General features: G+C 49.0%; 1 protein-coding gene across 1 annotated transcript; it reads right to left on the bottom strand.

The window, feature by feature from the left end:
• Nucleotides 1-7,472: 7,472 nt before the first annotated feature.
• Nucleotides 7,473-14,334, bottom strand: CUNH10orf82 (chromosome unknown C10orf82 homolog). The gene is made up of 6 exons (XM_032878953.1): nt 14,302-14,334; nt 12,816-12,881; nt 10,427-10,645; nt 8,821-9,007; nt 8,207-8,307; nt 7,473-8,085 (listed from the first exon to the last, which is right to left on the bottom strand). Exons 2-6 carry the CDS (start codon nt 12,868-12,870, stop codon nt 7,940-7,942), a joined length of 708 nt encoding a protein of 235 aa, XP_032734844.1. The 5' UTR covers nt 12,871-12,881; nt 14,302-14,334; the 3' UTR covers nt 7,473-7,939.
• Between the last annotated feature and the right edge of the window lie 3,220 nt (nt 14,335-17,554).

Below are 17,554 nucleotides of genomic sequence, written 5' to 3'. Positions count from 1 at the left end.
TTGTGATCTCTGTCTGTCAAATAAATAAGTAAAATCTTTAAAAAAAAAAAAGTCTAAAAAAATAAATGTTTGAGTTACCTTTGCCAGTAACAAGCAGAATATGAATGAAATTAACAACATGACATTTGTACTCATCACACTGTTTTTAGCAATAAAAAAGAAATGAAGGGTCCATATGTATCAATATGGGTAGGTCAATATATCAATATGGGTAGATTCCCCCCAGGGCTCTGTTGGGAAGAAAAGCAAATGTTGGGAAGACACAATTTGGATACAGAAATTACCATTTATGTACATTATTATTGCACAAGTACTGCTACCCCACCGCATACACACTACGAAATATCAAAACATGGACACTCAGAATCTTTATTATTAACTTCCATAATTGTAATTACATAATTATTATTATTTATTTTTTGTTACAATAGGATGCACAGCCAATATGACAAAAACATTCATCTTTGCTAATTCACATGGTGGTCAGAGAGGTGTTTGTCAATGCTATTTTTTGTAGTTTTAATTTTGTATCCAATTTTAAAAGAAAAAAGGGAAAGAGAGGTTTACAATATTTTGGAGTTCAGAAGCTGTGGCTGGTAGGAGGGGTTGCCGGTGAGAGGTGACTGGGTGGTTTCTGGAACCCCAAGATGGTTCCATGTCTGATTTGCATTCAAATCCTGATCTATCAGCCACTGTTCCCGAGATGCACAGCAAGCGCCTCCCTCCTCTTTATCTTGGGAACTTGCATCTATCACATCAAAACCCTCCATCTTCAGCCTCTGACAGTCTTGCCACTCGTCCCCAGTGTCCTGTTGGTCACACCTGTACCAAATGGCACTACCGATGAGGACAAAACCCAGGACCCGGGCAACCGCCTGCCAGAGCCGGCAGAGACCTCATTGGGAAAGACAGCTTTATTTCTTAGCGTTTACCTGCCCCTGCCACAAACCACGTAATTCCTGCAAAGATCTCACTGAATCAAGATTGAATGGTAACAAGAGTGTGATACAAAGCCCTCCATTAAGAACCAAGGCGTCTTCGTCCTGTCTTCTCAGCCTCCATGGGGGAAAAATAATGAATACTTTACAAAGCTATTACATAACATGTTATGTTAAATGAACAACAAATTACTTTTTCTTTTACTAGCTTTTAATGCTAGTAGTGCCATTTATTCCTGACCTTCAGATATATGAGATATTTTAAATGACAACGTAAAAAGAGTTCTTGTTTGAAAACGCAAGCTACTTTAGACTGCATATTATTACTTATAAGTACAGCGTGTGACAGCATCGCACATTTCAGCATCCCATTTATATCTAACTGGTATATATTTCAGTTGACGTTTATTGTTCTCCTGCATATGTGTCAAATTTCCTAATGATGACTCTGACAAAGGCGTAGAGCTTGGTATATAATCAGTGTTATCTATTAGAATGCTATTTGTGATAAATCATGTTCAAAATAAAAATTGAATTGATTTTTCTGTTATTTTAATATTGTGCCACTCACAGCAAGCCCTTGATTGAATCTTAAACGCTTTAATGTTCTATTTTTGTTTCAGGCAGATCAGAAATGAGGTTTGCACTATCCACAAAGCTAAAACAATTTGTAAAACAACAAAATCAAATTTCAAAAAGCATCTTTGTTTCCCAGCCACAGGAGTAAATTTGGCAACGCTGTCATTACGGGCACACAACTTAGCCACCAAAGCCTCACACGCACATTTAATTTCTGTGCATCTATTTTCACCTAAATCAGATTTTAACTGTAATGCAGGGTATGAAAAGCCTCTGCCAGGTCTTTGTCTCTACCTTTTCTCTCGACCCATTGCAGGTTTCCTCCCGGCTAATCTGAGCTCCATATCACCTTGCCCTGGTCTGGACGAAGTTCTGTGTCCTGGGAGCATGGCGGTTCTGTTTTCCAGAGCCCCCAAAGGGGTCTCTCTTAAGAGGGCCCCTGCTTGACCCAAATTACTTATGAGATGCATCATTTGTGACTGCCCCGGGCTAGCATCATATCCTTGGTTTAACTCGTTGTTTAGGGCAGGGACTAGCAAATGAGGGCCCATGGGCCACCTGTTTGTATGGCCCTCCAGCTAAAAATGTTCACATTTAAAAAAAAATTTTTTAATGAAAATCAAAAGGAGAATACTATTTCGTGATACATGAACATTATATGAACTTAACATTTCAGTGCCTATAAATAAACTCTGATGGGAACACAGCCACCCTTGCTCATTTACATATTGTCTATAGCTGCTTTCCTGCTAAGATGACAGAACTGAGTATTTGCGAGGGAGACCAGATGGCCCAGAAGCCTGAAAATTTAACTATCTGGCCCTTTAGAGAGAAAGTCTTCAAACCTTGGTTTAAAAGGAAGGGCCTTAGTAATTTATGTCTTTATTAAAAGGATTGTCACCTTCAGGGCAGGGGGCTGAGGGAGCATTCAAATAAAACGTTGCATTCGCCACGACCAATTTCATAGAAAGCTTTATAGATGCATTGGCTAAAAGGTTCTCAACCTTTTATTAGATGTTAGATAAAAGTTTTTAGAAAAAATGAGGAAAAAAGGGGAACCAAGAAATAAAACAACCCCAACTTTCACAAAGCTGCAGTTGTGATCAACGTGCACACAAATTATAAAATTATAAAATAAGTCCTAAATGTCCTTAGACAAATGGGTTGAAAAATAAGCAATCACCAAAACTGTGTTGAGTTTAAGCAAATGGGAGTGGCTTTGGTTCAAATGGCCTTAAGCCAGACATCTGTTAGCAGCTGCCAGTCACCCAGACCGGGGCTATGGAAGGCAGGGGGTGCCTCAGCCAGATGGAGAAGCCTGGGGAGATTTGCCCTTGGTGTGACCTTCAGAACACATACTGGAAACGAGGGCTAAACAAGGGCTAGGTGTTCGGCCCCTTCAGGTCATGGCGTACCTGGTGCCCCTTCCTGATAGTACCCCAGACTAGCCAGGGAAGGTAGAGTATATGCTCTTAGCCTTTGGAGAATTCAAAAAATCTAGTTTAAATCCAGATGCAAACACAGGCTTTTGTTGGGGACATATCAGCCTCTGCGGGGGGGGGCTATTTTTGGAAGACTTATGGAGGCTGGTGTACCCCCCCGTCTCCCCACCAAGCTCATCTCCATCAGCTTAGAAAAAGAGACTTTTAAGGAGAGGACAGTTGGGGACTCTGCCTGCTGGGTATTCCCATCTAACGATGGCTCCTACTGTAGAGCACTGCTTCTGGGCTGGGCACCAGGGGAAACTTTGGGTATTTGTTGGGGGAGAAGTCCGGGGTGACATGGGGGTAATTTGGTTGAGGAACTCAGAGGCCCTTTGGGAAGGAGCCAAGACCCCAGCTCTTGAAACTCTTGGGGTGGGAGAGAGGCTGATGAGCAAGGCCTAGAGCAGGGCAAGGAGATGAGGCCCTCTAGGCTCTGGCCTTACTCAAACCTCTCAACTTTTGTTCTGGTGGTGGTGTTCCTTTCCAGGGCCTTCAGCTCGGTCAAGGGCTGCCCGTGAGCCCTGTGCCGGCAAAATGCCAGGCCATGCCCTTCATGTTCATGTGCATTTAATCCTCTCAAATCACCTCATGAAGAAGGCGTCATCATTACATCATCATAACAGGAGACTGGGGCTCAGAGTGGGTGAGTTTTTCCTGCCAGATCACACAGCAGCCACATGACACAAACAGGTGTGAGGCCTCCCAGAGCCTAGCCCTCGACATCCTGAACCCCATTATACCAACTCTCGCACTTCGTATACTTCCGGGTTTCTCATGAATTCTCTCGTCTCTTTTCTTTCTGAATTGATCCAGCAGCTCTTGGAGCAGTAGTTCATGTTGTGATAGTGGCCTCAGAGGATCACACGATGGGGCATTGATGTGGCAGTGATGTGGCAGTGACGTGGCAACGACGTGGCATTGACGTGGCAGTGTGGCATGAAGGTTAAGCGTGCCGACTCTGACCTCAGACCTCCTGCCATTTACTGTCTGTGTGACCCTGAGCCAAGTGCCTCAATTTATTCATTCATAAGATGAAAATGTTTAAAGAATACTAATTAAATAAGCTATTCCAGGGGAAGGACTTAGGCCAGAGCCTGACACAAGCAAGCACATTAGCAGCTGCTGCTGGTTTTATTACTGGTCAGTGATGCCCGAGCAGCCTCCCTCCTGGGGTAGAATCCCTGGGAGGAACGTCCAGTGGTAAAGAGTCTCCATTCGTGGGCAGGAGCCCGGGGTTCTGAACCGCGTTGTGTTAATAACTCACCACGAGGGACATAACGCCAACCCATCCCCAACCCATGTCAGCTGAGTTCTTGGGTCCCTTTTCCCCAGGGGTAATTGACAATCCTTCCTGAGCAGGTGTGGGCTGGATTTACCTGCCTAAGCTCCCTATTTCCATAAACAACAGGGCGCCTGAGTGAGCTGTTTTGTTATCTTCATTCCTTTTACAAAGTAGGCATTGGAGGATCAGAGAGGTTAAGGCAAGCATCCAGAGCCACACAACCAGAAAAACCCAGAGTTGAGATCTGAACTCAGGGAGTCTCCCTCCTGGCCACAGGCTTCACAGCTATACTGGAGCGACGTTAAAGCCAAGATTAAGATCCTGGTTAGAGGCAGCCTGTCCCCAGTCTGTGGGGGGTCGGGGGTGGGGCAGTCAGGACAGGCAACAGGACAGGCCCTCCCCACAGCTTGCTTCCGGAGGATTCTGGCACAGGAAGATAAAGAAGTGACCGCAAAAGAGCACTTTAATGCTAGGGAAGCCAAAGGATCCCGACAAAAGGCCCTGTGGTCCATCAGCAAACACACAAACCCTCACTTTGGTTTCTTCACGTCTCCAGACCCAGGGACATTTGTCTTATCAGGTAACGGAATTGTTTTTAGTGGCAGGAATGAGCTCATTACGGATGCAGCTTGTGCTAATAATGATACCATACTCTGCAGAAATCACCTCTCTGCCTCGACCGACACACGATGCTCCCGAAATTACAGGCTAGGGAGGAGCAGCGAGGGGGAAGATTAAGGAAAAGAATTACAGTGAGGAACTGTGTCCACAAAAGGACTTGCAGATTTGCACACTGAACTAGGCAATCTTAATCATGAAGTTGTAGCCGAATTACATGCTATGATGGCCGTTATTCAATTGTTACCTCTGTCCCTGGGTTGCTGTTTTTTGCTTTTGTTTTACAGTTCAAGCCAGTTTTCAAAGGTGATACCCACTGATTTAGTCAGTGACTTGAACACTGATGCCCAATAGGATTCCAAGATCAGGATGAGGGCTCCTTGCAAGGAATCATTTCAATCCTGGCACCCCTTAATTTCACGGGCAGAGCTCAAGAACCTTCAGTCCAGAGCCGTCATCTACAAACTCTGTGGGTTTGGGACAGGTGGCTGGGCAGAAACGGCTTCCACCTCCCTCATTTCCAAGGGGCCAGAGCGGTGGCAGTTTGGCCCGCCCACCCCAGGCAGGGGTCCCATCTATCTCCTGCTTTCATCATGGATGGAGGCAGGGGCAGGCGGGGGGGGGGGGTCATTCTTCCAGGGTCTTAACAAAGTTGAAAAAAATATTAACTATGTTCACTGAGGTTTGTTCCAGCCCTTTGAGCAAGCTGCCAGCTACCCTCTATTGACACGTGGCTTTTTTCCTGTAAACATACAATCTCAAGAAAATTAAAATCTTTAAAATAAAGATTTTTTTTTATCCTAATTGTGAAAACAATACACATGGGCTGTGGAAAATTGGAAGGCACTCAAACAAGAAAATAAAAATAACTAACGATACACCATCATCCAAATAACCACCACAAGCATTATGGGCTAGTGTCCTCCCCCCTCCCCCCACTGTTTTAAAAATGAAAAAATAGGATCATTGTGTGTGTGCGTGTGTGTGTGTGTGTGTGTGTGTGTACATGGGTTTATTGTTCTCGAACAATTGTTCATAAAACTGTAGTTTTATGGCCTGTTTTTAGGCCTGTTTTTCATGTTCTATAAGTATCTGTCCGTAACAGTAATCTTCTATCACATCATTGTTGGGTAGTGGGAGAGATGGTAATCCCAAATCCTGTGGGGTTTGGGCTGCTGCTTTGTTTTGTATGACAATCACCCTGGACATCATCTTTGGCTGTTTCCCTGGAGGAGAAATCGTGTCTGGGCCAGGCCCCTCTGGCTGGCGGGTGAACTATGAGGGCCTCCTCTCACAATAAACGTGTTTAAATGCAGAAAGCAAAATACGTGACACTTCAAGGGTAACTAATTACATTGAAATAGAATCCAAGTATTAGGACAATTCTATGAACCAACCACGTGCTTCTTTTTTTTTTTTTTTAAAGATTTTATTTATTTATTTGACAGAGATCACAAGAGAGGCAGGCAGAGAGATGGGGAAGCAGGCTCCCTGCTGAGCAGAGCGTCCAATGCGGGGTTCAATCCCAGGACCCTGAGATCACGACCTGAGCCGAAGGCAAGAGGTTTAATCCACTGAGCCACCCAGGCACCCCCCAACCATGAGCTTCTTCTTGCACAGATTGAATAGCCATATGTTAGAGTGTCGATACAGTCACTCTAATAACTACATCATTATACAGTACGATCAACACTAACATTTTGCGACACTGCACGCAGCCAACGTTATGATACAGACAGATCTGTGGCTTCTATTAGGCCAACGGGACAGGATGCCTGTGGTTTGCTGTGTTAAGGGAAGGGAATGCTAAATCACACTTGGGAGGTTCGTAAAAACAGAGAGGTGATTGTTTTCTCATCAAAGTCCTTTGTACTCATTAGAGTTTAAGATTTGGCATCTGATTTCTCTGCCCTGGGCAGGTCTCCCAGGACCCGAGTGCTGTACTGTTGTGGCTCTGCCCATTACTGAGCCTTTGGATGTCTGCGGTGGTCTCGCTGCTCCACGAGCTGCATTTGAGGTCTTCTGAAGCCGCTGGATGCCGAGCGAGGTCAGAGAGAGTGCCTGTCAGTGGCAACAAGTATGAGCCAGTGCGCTGGGCCGAACTGTGTCCCCAATAGCGCAAGGTTGAAGTCCTAACCCCCAGTACCTCAGCCTAGGACTTCTTTGGAAAGGGGCTCACTGCAGGTATAATGAGCTAAGCTTAGACACGCTCATCCTGGAAAAGAGTGGGCCCTAATCCAGGGTGACTGGCATCCTTATAAAACAACAGCCATGTGAAGACACAGAGACACAGAGGGGACATCACAGGACCATAAAGATAGGGATAGTAGTTATGTACCGAGGAAGGCCGAGGATTTCCAGCAAACCACTGGGAGCTGGAAAGAAAGAGGTAAGGAAGGATTCTCCCTCGAGGTTTCCAAAAAAGCGCGGCCTTATTAACACCTTGAATTTGGATTTCTGGCTTCCAGAACCGTGAAGTAATACACTTCTGTTGTCTTATGGCATCCAGTGTGAGGTACTGTTACAGCAGTGCTGTGAAACAAATACATCTTGTGTCCGCCAGTTGGGGTCTCCTGAGGAGTGGGATTCTGAAACACCAGGGTTGGGTGGGCATACCGTCGTGCCACCACGTCAGGACCCAAGATGGCTGACAGGGACCGCTGGTTGGTTAGTGTGCTGGGCTAGGGCTTCCATAAGAGTCTGATCCAGGTGCACAATGTCACCTCAAGGTAAGGAAGAGATGAGCCTCACCCCGGCTCTTCTCAAGGTCAACACAACCTAGGAACCCCCAGCCCCCACAGAAACCTTCAGCATGCTGAGAAGTAGCTTCTTTATTCCCACACCGCAGTGAAAGGTCTTTATCATTAATGACATGCTGTTGCCAAACAGACAGCGAGCCGGTGGCAGTTGAAAGGATTCTTAGGTTTTGAAATTTTCCTAGGGCCTGTTGGGTGTGGGTGAGGGGCTGGTTCTCATGCAAGAGTGATGAGTTTCTGAGTCTCCTGCTACGTTCACCTCTCCTTGGCAGGCTGTCTGCCTCAGCTTTCCGCATACTTTGCTGAGAACAGTGGCTCGAGGTAAATCTTCCCGCTGCACAACATATTTGTCCCTTGGGCACAGCCACATGTCACTGGAGGTCTGGGTTCCTCTGTCAGGGGTCTCCCGTGGGCAAGACAGCTGCCACCTGGAAAAGAAACCATCCTGACGAGTTACAGGCCGACGGCGCCGCTAAGCAGGGAGGCTACTGCAAACATCTCATCCCCTTTATAAAAGTAGCAGGAAAGAAAGAAAGAGCGCTCCCTTACCTGCGACAGAAAACTCCAGACATTTGGGCAGCGGTCCTTCATGCTGCAAAACTTTTGGAGAAGGGACGGAAGGAGGTTGGGTGGACCTGTCGCCATACATTCTAAAGGACAAAAGTCATAGACTTACTCCTCTTTTGAATAATAAAGAAAAGAAATACAATCTGTCCTGTGTGAGCACAGCAGCTTACTTTCTAATCCTGATGGGGATTTATCCTAAACTTAAAGGATTATCTTATCTCCATTATGCAGGAGGGAAAACTGAGGCCAAACAGCCCCCCTCTGCAGGGCCCTACCATGCCCCTCCTCAGGACTTAGGTTGCTGCCAGGACAGGTGGCCCAGTGGGTTTTTACTCCTGGTCTCTCCCTGCAACCAGCAAAGACCGCAAGCAGGCTTCTGGAGAATTCTGGGTGGGGCGGGGAGTGGAGGGTCGCTGCTTACCGTGAAGGCCTTGCTATTACCAACAAGGCTCCTTCTGTACAACCAACCAAACAGAAAAGCAGCCGTAGAACTGGGGTGGGGCCCCTACAAACGCCCCCCTCAGCCCAGCCCCAGCTCTGGCCCTGGTTCTCGTCACCTGTGGCTGTGCCCCACGCCAGCCCCACGCTGGACTCACTCCTCAAATGGCTTCAGGTGTGCCATCCTGGCCTGCTCCATGATGCCCAGGAAGTCCCTGTAGCAGTTTCTGGCCATGACAGTGTACCGCGTGGCACAGCCTAATTCGGTGACCCTGGCTCTTGGGAGGTAGCCAGCCCAGCCCGGGATTGGGGGCTCATAGAGGGGTTTCTTGATGTTTTTGCATTCTGTAAAAAGATAGCATGCTTCCTGAGGGCTTTGAGAAGCCACCCAGTGGCTCCTCCCCAGGTAGCCTGCACCCCTACAGCTACCCCGGTGAGCCGCTAGGCCTCTAGAGGCCCTCAGAGCGGCTACCCCTGGTTGGTTGATTCTGTGAGCCAGGCACCTGGATAGGGGCTTTTCAAATACCCTCGGAGCTCCTTCTCTCACACACTGGGACGGCTGACACCATTATTGACTCCACCTTATGAACAGGACATGGAGGCCTTGCAGAGGTTAAGAGTCTTGGTCATGGTCACCCAGCAAGGAGGTGGTAGGACCAAGCTTCAAACCTGCACCTGTCTGAGTCTCAGGTTCTTTGTCTTCAACAGATCCTGCTCCTCGTTCAGATTAATAAAAAAAAGCTTCACACATTGCCTCTTGTATAGTTTACAGAAAAGAAGCAGGAGAAGCATCCAGGTCAGAAGAAAGCACATCAGACTCAGCACCAGGAATCTGCCTCAGGTCATGAACGACTCTGACTGGCTGACCCGGCCCAATTCCCACTGGTGAGATAAAAGATTCCTGTCTGCCTGCCTCCTCCAGTTGCGGTCAGAATAGAATTAGGCCACTGAGTCCCAGAATCTCAGAGCCAGAAGGCACTATGGGAAGCATCTAATCCATCCTTCCCTGCGCTGGAGGAAGGAACTACAGCCCAGAGAGGGGAGGCAATGTGTCATAGTTCACACAGCAAACAGTCACAGAGCTGGGCGAAATCTCAAACTCTTGGGCAGATGCTCTTTGTTATGATTCGGAAAACTTTCAAGCACAACAAATGTGTGGTTAGCCGTCCCACAACTATAGTTCTAATAATAAAGACAGTTCTGGAGTCCATTACTTTTCTTATAGATCTTTAGACCTTAAGAACGGTCCAGGACAAATCATTGTGTTAGCCTTATAGAATCACATCAGAAGTTGGTTTTGTCATTGTTATCATGGTTGTTCTCCAGTGCCTGCCACAGCTGGATTCCAGCTGAGGTCTAACCTCACTCAGACAAGGGCCATTACCTTCGCAGCCTCACTTTCCCCAGCTCTAAAATGGGAATAATCATGTTGACCTCATGAAATAATGGTGCCCAGCACAGAGAAAGCAACCCCAGAGCGTCCATCCTGAGACAGCAGGTGCGGTCTGAGCGATAGTGGCCACATGCAGGGGGAAGGGGGTCTCCGTTCACAGCACCCTCTGGCCTGACCAGGACCAGGTCCCTCTCTCCCCCAGGAGATGTTTCTTTCTCACTGGATGAAACCAAGCCTTTCCGTCTTGCACCACACCGCCTGGGGATTTGGAAGTGGGTTGGACTCCCTGCTCCCTGGGCCGGCCCAGTGGGCCTGCTGGGCCCTGCACTTGGGCCCCAGTAGAAGGGGACTGGTTTCCGGGGGGCTGGTACCCAGACACAGGGGGTGATATTGCCGGTAATACTGGTGCAGCGCCCGCAGGACGGTCTCCTCGGAGCAGACGGGCTTCAGCCTCCGGGCAGTGGCTACCGAGCAACGAAATTCCTCCATCTGGTTTTTATAGCGTTGTGTGATCTCCTGGAAGATCTTCAGACAGTGGGCCATGCTGTCCTTGCTGGTGGCCTGCTGGCAGCTGAGGTAGGGCACAAAGCCTGCAAGAGCCGACGAATGGGAGCCTTCAGCGAGGCCGTCGGAACCTACAGATGCTCCCCAGAGTCCCAGCCCGCTCCGTGGCATTTCCTCCCCAGCGGACAGCACTGCCTTTCCCCAAAGGCCATTAATACAAGCAGTGCTGTTGTCTGCACCACACTGGGCCCTCCCAAGGCCACACACACACAAAAAATGACCTTGGAGCTGGGGAGGGAAGGCCCATTTCAACAAAGACGATGACAGTAATATTCTTTGATAGCAAAGACCCTGATGTCAGTCTGAACCACAAATGGGGAAAGCATTTAATGGGCCAAAATGATAGTCTGAGGAGTAATTGAAATTATTCATCTTTTTTAGAGAGAAAGCTTATTTTCCTTGACACTTCCCAAATGCAATTTGGGATCCTTTTTTTTTGTCGGACCATCGGGAAATTGCGGGGCTTATTAAAAGCTGAGACCTATTACACAAAAAAAGGTAAATTCATTATCTGTGGGGCCCATCCCCTAGAACAATTTTTTACCACTTCCCACAAAATAACATATAATCATTACAATTAGTATGGGTAAAACACAAGTATTTATTTAAACTGGAGGCTGAATCCCAGGGCCTACACCATTGTCACAATAAAACTAGTTTTTGAAAGCACAAAAGGAAGAAAAACTGGTTAAGAACTTGGTTTTCGATGGGTAAATAAATAAATAAGTACCCCTCGCTCATTACCAAAGCCCCACATTTCGCCTGTGTCCCGCAAGAAAACCTGATTTCAGAGTCAAGAGTAGCAACCCTGCCTCCCACATCCTGCGAGAAGCCGCTTCTGGAAAAATCTGATTATGAGGCGGTTCCCGAAGCCCTCCACCCATCAGAGAGGCTCCTCAACCCTGGGGCAATTAAAAGATACCCTAGTGTTGTTGGGGGAGATCGTAGAAACCGAGGGGTCCTGGTGCCTGGATAGATTTTACGTAATTGTATATATGTACACACAGAGGAATTCAAGCTACCTTCCCAGAATCTTACTAAGGGCCAGGACAATCTTAGGAGAGACCTATCGTTATCCTGTGTAGAGGGCTGAAATTGTGTCTCCTGAATAGATATGTCCCAGTCCTAACCGATGGGTCCCATGAAGGTGACCTTATCTGGAAATAGGGTCTTTGCACACATCATTAAGGATTTGGGAATGAGATTATCCTTGTCTGGGGAAGGGCCCTAAATCCAGCTGTCTCCGTCTTGGTCCCCTGTCTAGTGTGGCCAGCTGGCTGGGCCAGAACAGGCACTTGTGCTTTTTAGGACACTTGTTGAAAATACTCTGTTATAAGAGAAGAGAGAGGGGGATCTGAGGAAGAGACACAGAGGTGCAGGGCAGAAGGCACGAGAAGAGCCGTGGGAAGACCAGGGGGTGGCGGGGACAGAGACTGGGGCCATGCTGCCGTAAGTCACAGAACAGTCGAAGCCACGAGTAACTGGAAGAGACAAGGAAGGACCCTCCTCTAGAGCCTTCGGAGAGAGCATGGCCCTAGTGACACCTGATTTCAGACTGTTTGCCTCCAGCCCTGGGAGAGGATAACGATCTTTTGTATTAAACGGCAGGCCTAAGAAACTAATACACCCATTTAATAGACATTTTTACTTAATGCAGGAAGTAAGTTCTCAGTAACCCAGAAGCCTGAGGACAAGAACCTTTAGGTAGTAACCGGCTATCCCTATTTGCCAAGGACTTAGGGGTTTCCTGGGACTGAGGACTTTCAGTGCTAAAACCAGAGCCATTCCAGACAAATCAGGGCACTTGGATCATTCTCCCTCTAGGGGACCCAGGAAGGAATGGGACCCTAAGAACAGTCCTAGTGCAAAACTTGAGAAATCTCACCTTGGGAAAAAGGACCTTATCCATTGCATCTATCCCTTATCTTGGCCCCAAGGCACTGATACCCATTAAGTGCTTCCCACAGGCCCAACCACATCCTGTGAGACCTGGCCTGAGTTCTATCTCTCCATTAGTTTGAACTCAGTTATCAGCCATCTTCAGCAAGGGAGGTTTTCAACAAGTATCTTAAAAAGCTAAAGTGCCCGTACTGGCCCAGCCAGTCAGAAGGACACAGACAGTGGACTAGGGCAGGGATGGCAAGCAGGACCGTGGTTCCCCTGCCAGGCAGATCCACGTGGCACATCTCTACTTACCACTGTAGCCTGGTGTGATTGGCAGATGTCTCATGAAGGTCCTGGAAGACTCCATGATCCCGCTTGCTGTTAATGAAGGGAATAGGGAATGAGATGATCTCATCCAGTGTCCCTGCCTCGGAACTCACTGTGTGTGTGGCGAGAGCCCTCGGGAGCAGAATGACCCTGCCCGGGGGGTTGGGACAGAGAGGCAGCACCGCCATCTTAACGCAGAACCGGCAAGCGTAGTTGGTGTCAGTTATAAAAACAAGAGGCGTTCCCCTATTACATGAGTTTACATACATATGGTCTGATCACCATCCACGAGCGTCTCCCTTCCTGGGACCTCCTCTATCCAGCCAACCCTCCAGCCAGCGGGCCGGCCAGCCAGCCATGGTGAACCATACACACACCGTGGCCAACAATGGCGATGTGGTTAGGAACATAAAGATGAGCGGGACCCAGAAGCCCCCCTGTGAACCCCTAAACCTCCAAGAGGGAAGAGATGAAGAACTCCCACTCCCAGAGCCTTTCTTTCTCCGGGGGGTAAAAGGTCGCAATGGGGATGTCTGCTGCCCCTCCCCACCATCACCCCCCTCAGGACAGTGGGCAGTGTCCAGAGACATTTTGGGTTATCACAATTGGGGGATGGGGCGCCACTAGTACCTAGTGACTTAAGAGGCCAAGGATGCTGTTAAACATCCTACAGGACACTGGGCAGCCCCACAAGGAAGAATTAGAATAAGCTCTGGCTGGAAGGGCTCAGAGGTCCCTAAGAGTTGGCGTGGAGTCCAAGATGGGTGAGCAGAGGGTGGCGGGGGGGTGACCACCTGGCATTGGTTTATGTGGCTACTGCCACCCCAGCCAGACCCCATCCCCGTTCCGGGATGGCTTCTGGTCCCGGCAAAGGGCCAGGTCCTGCACCTGGGCTTCCGCTGATGCTGTCCAATGCCAGGTCTCCCAGTCGATTCACCTCTCAGAAGTGGGGTCTTCGTGGCCAGGATGGGTGGTCTCAGGGGTGGAGGGGAGGGCCACCGTCCGCGTTTAGTCAGCAGTGGTGGGAATTTTAAACACAGTCAGACACTTACAGGACACTTGCTACAACACCGCTGACAGGGGCCTGCACTCCTGTAAAACCCTCGCTGTCCTAGGATTAGTTCCCATTTCTGTCTCCCATTTATAGATGAGGGGAAACGGCACGGGGAGGCTAAGTAACTTATTTGAGGGCTCTCCCATCCAAGGACTATGAACGGACACAGGACATCCATATTCTGAGGGCAGGGCTATGTTATCCGAAGGCGTGGCCCTGGGGAGGGGGCTGAGTCCTGTGAGGGTGGGTGGCAGCCCGGGCAGCTGCCTGGAGGAGGTGGAATCGGAGAGGAAGAGCGTGGACAGGACGTGTGCTGGGGGTGGGGGCCCTGAGGGGTCCGTAAGCTCCACCACAGCTCCCGGCCCCCCCCTCCCCCCCGCCTCCTGTCCCGGGGCAGCCGCACTCCAGCGTCCTCACCTTGACCATCCCGGACGCAGCCAGCCAGGCCTCCTGCCCTCCAGGCCGACCCTGTCAGCCAGCGCTCCAGGCCTTTGTGCGCTCACCAGCGCCCCGGGGGAGGGGGAGAAAGGGGAAAGGAGGCGCCGGACCCTCCCTGCTACCCCTCCCCCTCGCGAGCCCGCCCAAACAGGACGCGAGCACGCCCGGCCGGCCTGGGGCTTGGATCAACCCGAATGGATGGGGGGGCCCTTGGATCAACCCGAATGGATGGGGGGGCCCTTCCCCCGACCCCGCCGCGATCCCCGCTCAGCGTCAGCCCCCGGGCGTGAAGTTCAGGGGTTTCCCAACAGATACTTGGCCTCTGAAGTTGTTCTCCTATCTGATTCTTGGTACCTGGTCTCTCCGCGCTGGGCCCCTCTGGGTTTTGGAACTGGAGGCAGAGCTACGTGAGAGGATCTAGGTCAAAGCCGCCTTTTCTGCTGTTGACCAACACTAGCGCGGCCTGGGGCGGGGCAGGAGGTAAGAGGGTTGGCACCCCGCCTTCCTCTCGGGAGTCAGAGCGGCAGAGAGGGGTTGTAAGGGGGCAGCAAGCAGCCTGGGAGGGAAGGAGAGGCCTGTGTGGGTGGTGACTTCCCATCACACTCCTCCCCCTAGTCCTCTGTCTTCAGAGGGCAGGAACAGGGAGGGGGATAGAAAAGGAGTAATGCCCCAAAATGAAGAGGGCGGTGCCAGGGAAGTGGAGCCATACTGCTTTCTGATCATCCGCATTTTGGGGGAGCTAAAGGGGGCCTGAGCCTTCATCATACTGGATTGAAGCCAGGATGCCCACCTGCGACCCAGACAGCGGGAATGAGGGCCTTTCCAGACAGCTAGTACCAGGGGGGCTCTGTGCCTACAACTGACCCCTGATCGCCCAAGAGCACTACGTTCCAACAGATTTGTTTCCCTGCCTCTCCCAGCCTCCCCCTGTCCCACACCTACTTCCTGGGAGTTGAACTTCAGATGAAAGCTGGGGGGAGCTGCCCACTTAGGAAGGACCCATTTGAACCCCCGTCGGTGTCCTCAGCACTCCACCACAGACTCTCCAGAAGCTTCTAAAGCCAGCTCTGGAGGATGACCCAGACACAGAGCCTGGAGTAAACTCAAGGCTCTAGTTGACAGCCTGTCTGGCATGCCTGCTAGGATGGGAGGGCTAAGCCCCGTCTGCGTCTGCTTTGTTTTCAACCATCTGCATTTGGGTGTGGTACCCTTGGTCAGCAGCCGCCCCAGCTCCTCTGCCTTCTGTCTGCCTAGCCCACTTTCTGTAGCTTGGAGGGAAAAGGGGCTCATGAACACGGATGGAGCCTTGGTTCCCAGCAAAGGACCCAGTCTTGTTGGAATGAAAGTTAATTTTAAAAAGCTTGCAACATTTAAGAAAAGACCTGAAAATCAGTCTCCATCTGAGTGAGACAGGGAGGAGGGGGAAATCAGAGATGATGCATCCATAATTCCATTCACGAATTCATATGCAGAAAAAAAAATTGGGGGCCACACGAGATCCAGAGTTTTGCTTTATTAGACATCTGTGAAGACAGAGCTTACAGTACAATCTCGTCACGTCGTGAACAGCTGCAAAGTTCCGTGGAATGTGAATTCATCTTTCAGTGAACAAGACCCCAATGGCTGATATTTTAGAATAAAGTTCCATGTTCCAAGCAGATGAGAGGTGTGACATAACGGACAACTTTTATACGAGTCATCCACTTATTCATTTCTCAGCATAAATACGCAGCTTACAGCTGCTTCAACTCTACAATGTGAAATTCGATCTTCGACTAATAGTGCACTTGGACTCCTGTTTATATGGGCGCATGCGACTCTTTGCCACCCTGGCAATTAACCAGACCTAGACTCTAAAAGCTAAACTTGATCTAAATAACATCCTAGGGGGCGGGCAGGCTCTGCAATCTGGACTCAAGCTTAGTCCAGACTCAATCTGGACTCCATCTCCGACTCTGGGCGAGTGCCTGTGTGTCTCCTTCTCTTTCCTATCTTGTCTGTGACTTGTCTGGCATTCAGCATTTACTACTGCCTGCTGTGTACAGAGGGCATTGAGAAAGGCAATCCTTCCAAAGTTCTGCTGCGAAAACACGAACCTCATAATATGTCAAGGACGGCTGAGAAATGGTCAAGACAACAGGCCTTTTAGAAAATTTCTAAGATCAGAAAATGTGTCCACGTGTATTTATCCAGTGTTCTCATTCTAGAATATTTCCGTGGGCAGGAAGGAGAGGAGGGATGGATTGCGGGAGTCCCTTTAAGAAGACTGACTATCGGGGCTGCATTTCTGGGGCCAGAACAAAGTCCAGTGAAGGTATCACCCTCTCCAACACCTGCTTGCCATGTGCAGAATTCAACCAACTTGCTAAAGAGAAATCAGACAAGGAGATATCCTCAGTGCAAGGTGGGAAAGGTCTTACATCAGCAAAAAAAAAAAAAAAAAAAAGACTTCACTAAATTACTCATACGTACACGTAATCGAGTGGAACATCTGGATTTGTGCACCACTCGATCCCGTCCTCGAACCCTGTTGGACTGACAGGCCTGCACATGGAGACCACACCGGACCATCAGAGCAACTGCTCTGCCCCATAAGAAGAAGGTGACCCCCCTGCAGGGACGCACAGAGTTTTCGTATATTGTTCTGCACAGTCACGTGGTGCATAGAACCAGAATGCTCAGCTTTCAAAGACTGGAGGGGAAAATCAATACATGATTATGCTCCTTTCAATATAAACTGTGAGCCTTTGGGAAGGATGTGAGGGAAGCAAGGTCTGATGAAGCTGTTGATCCCGCTGGTGTCCCCCTTTTCTTTTTCCAGAGTATTCGGAGCCTCGGCACCTCTGACTCTGGCTCGGTCCCACATACATAGTCCATAAGCTTAGTATCAGGTGCAAATCGGTAAGTAAGTGCAATTAAAGAAATGAAGCCATGGGAAAAGAAAGGCAGCAATGTCATCAACAAAATTCAAAGAGCATTTCTCCTTTTTTTTTTAACAAGAAAAGCACATTGTAGAAATAAAGATTCTGTACAATATTCTAATATCATATGTACATAAAATTATATTACTTATAACTAACTTGAGAAGTCTTATTTGCAGAGTACGGCTGGCAACACCAAAGAAAGACCCAGAACATTTAGCTTTTGAAGCAGAGCAGGCAGTAAGAGAACCCCAGCAAACACACCTGTGTGCCCAGACGTGCAATCCTGCTATGGAGTGAAAGGACGTGGC

This window comes from Lontra canadensis, unplaced genomic scaffold (assembly GCF_010015895.1).
Source record: "Lontra canadensis isolate GAN:19392208 unplaced genomic scaffold, GSC_riverotter_1.0 scaffold3, whole genome shotgun sequence".
Taxonomy (NCBI): domain Eukaryota; kingdom Metazoa; phylum Chordata; class Mammalia; order Carnivora; family Mustelidae; genus Lontra; species Lontra canadensis.
The sequence above is the reverse complement of the archived record's forward strand: the minus strand, read 5'-3'. Positions and strand labels throughout refer to the sequence as shown.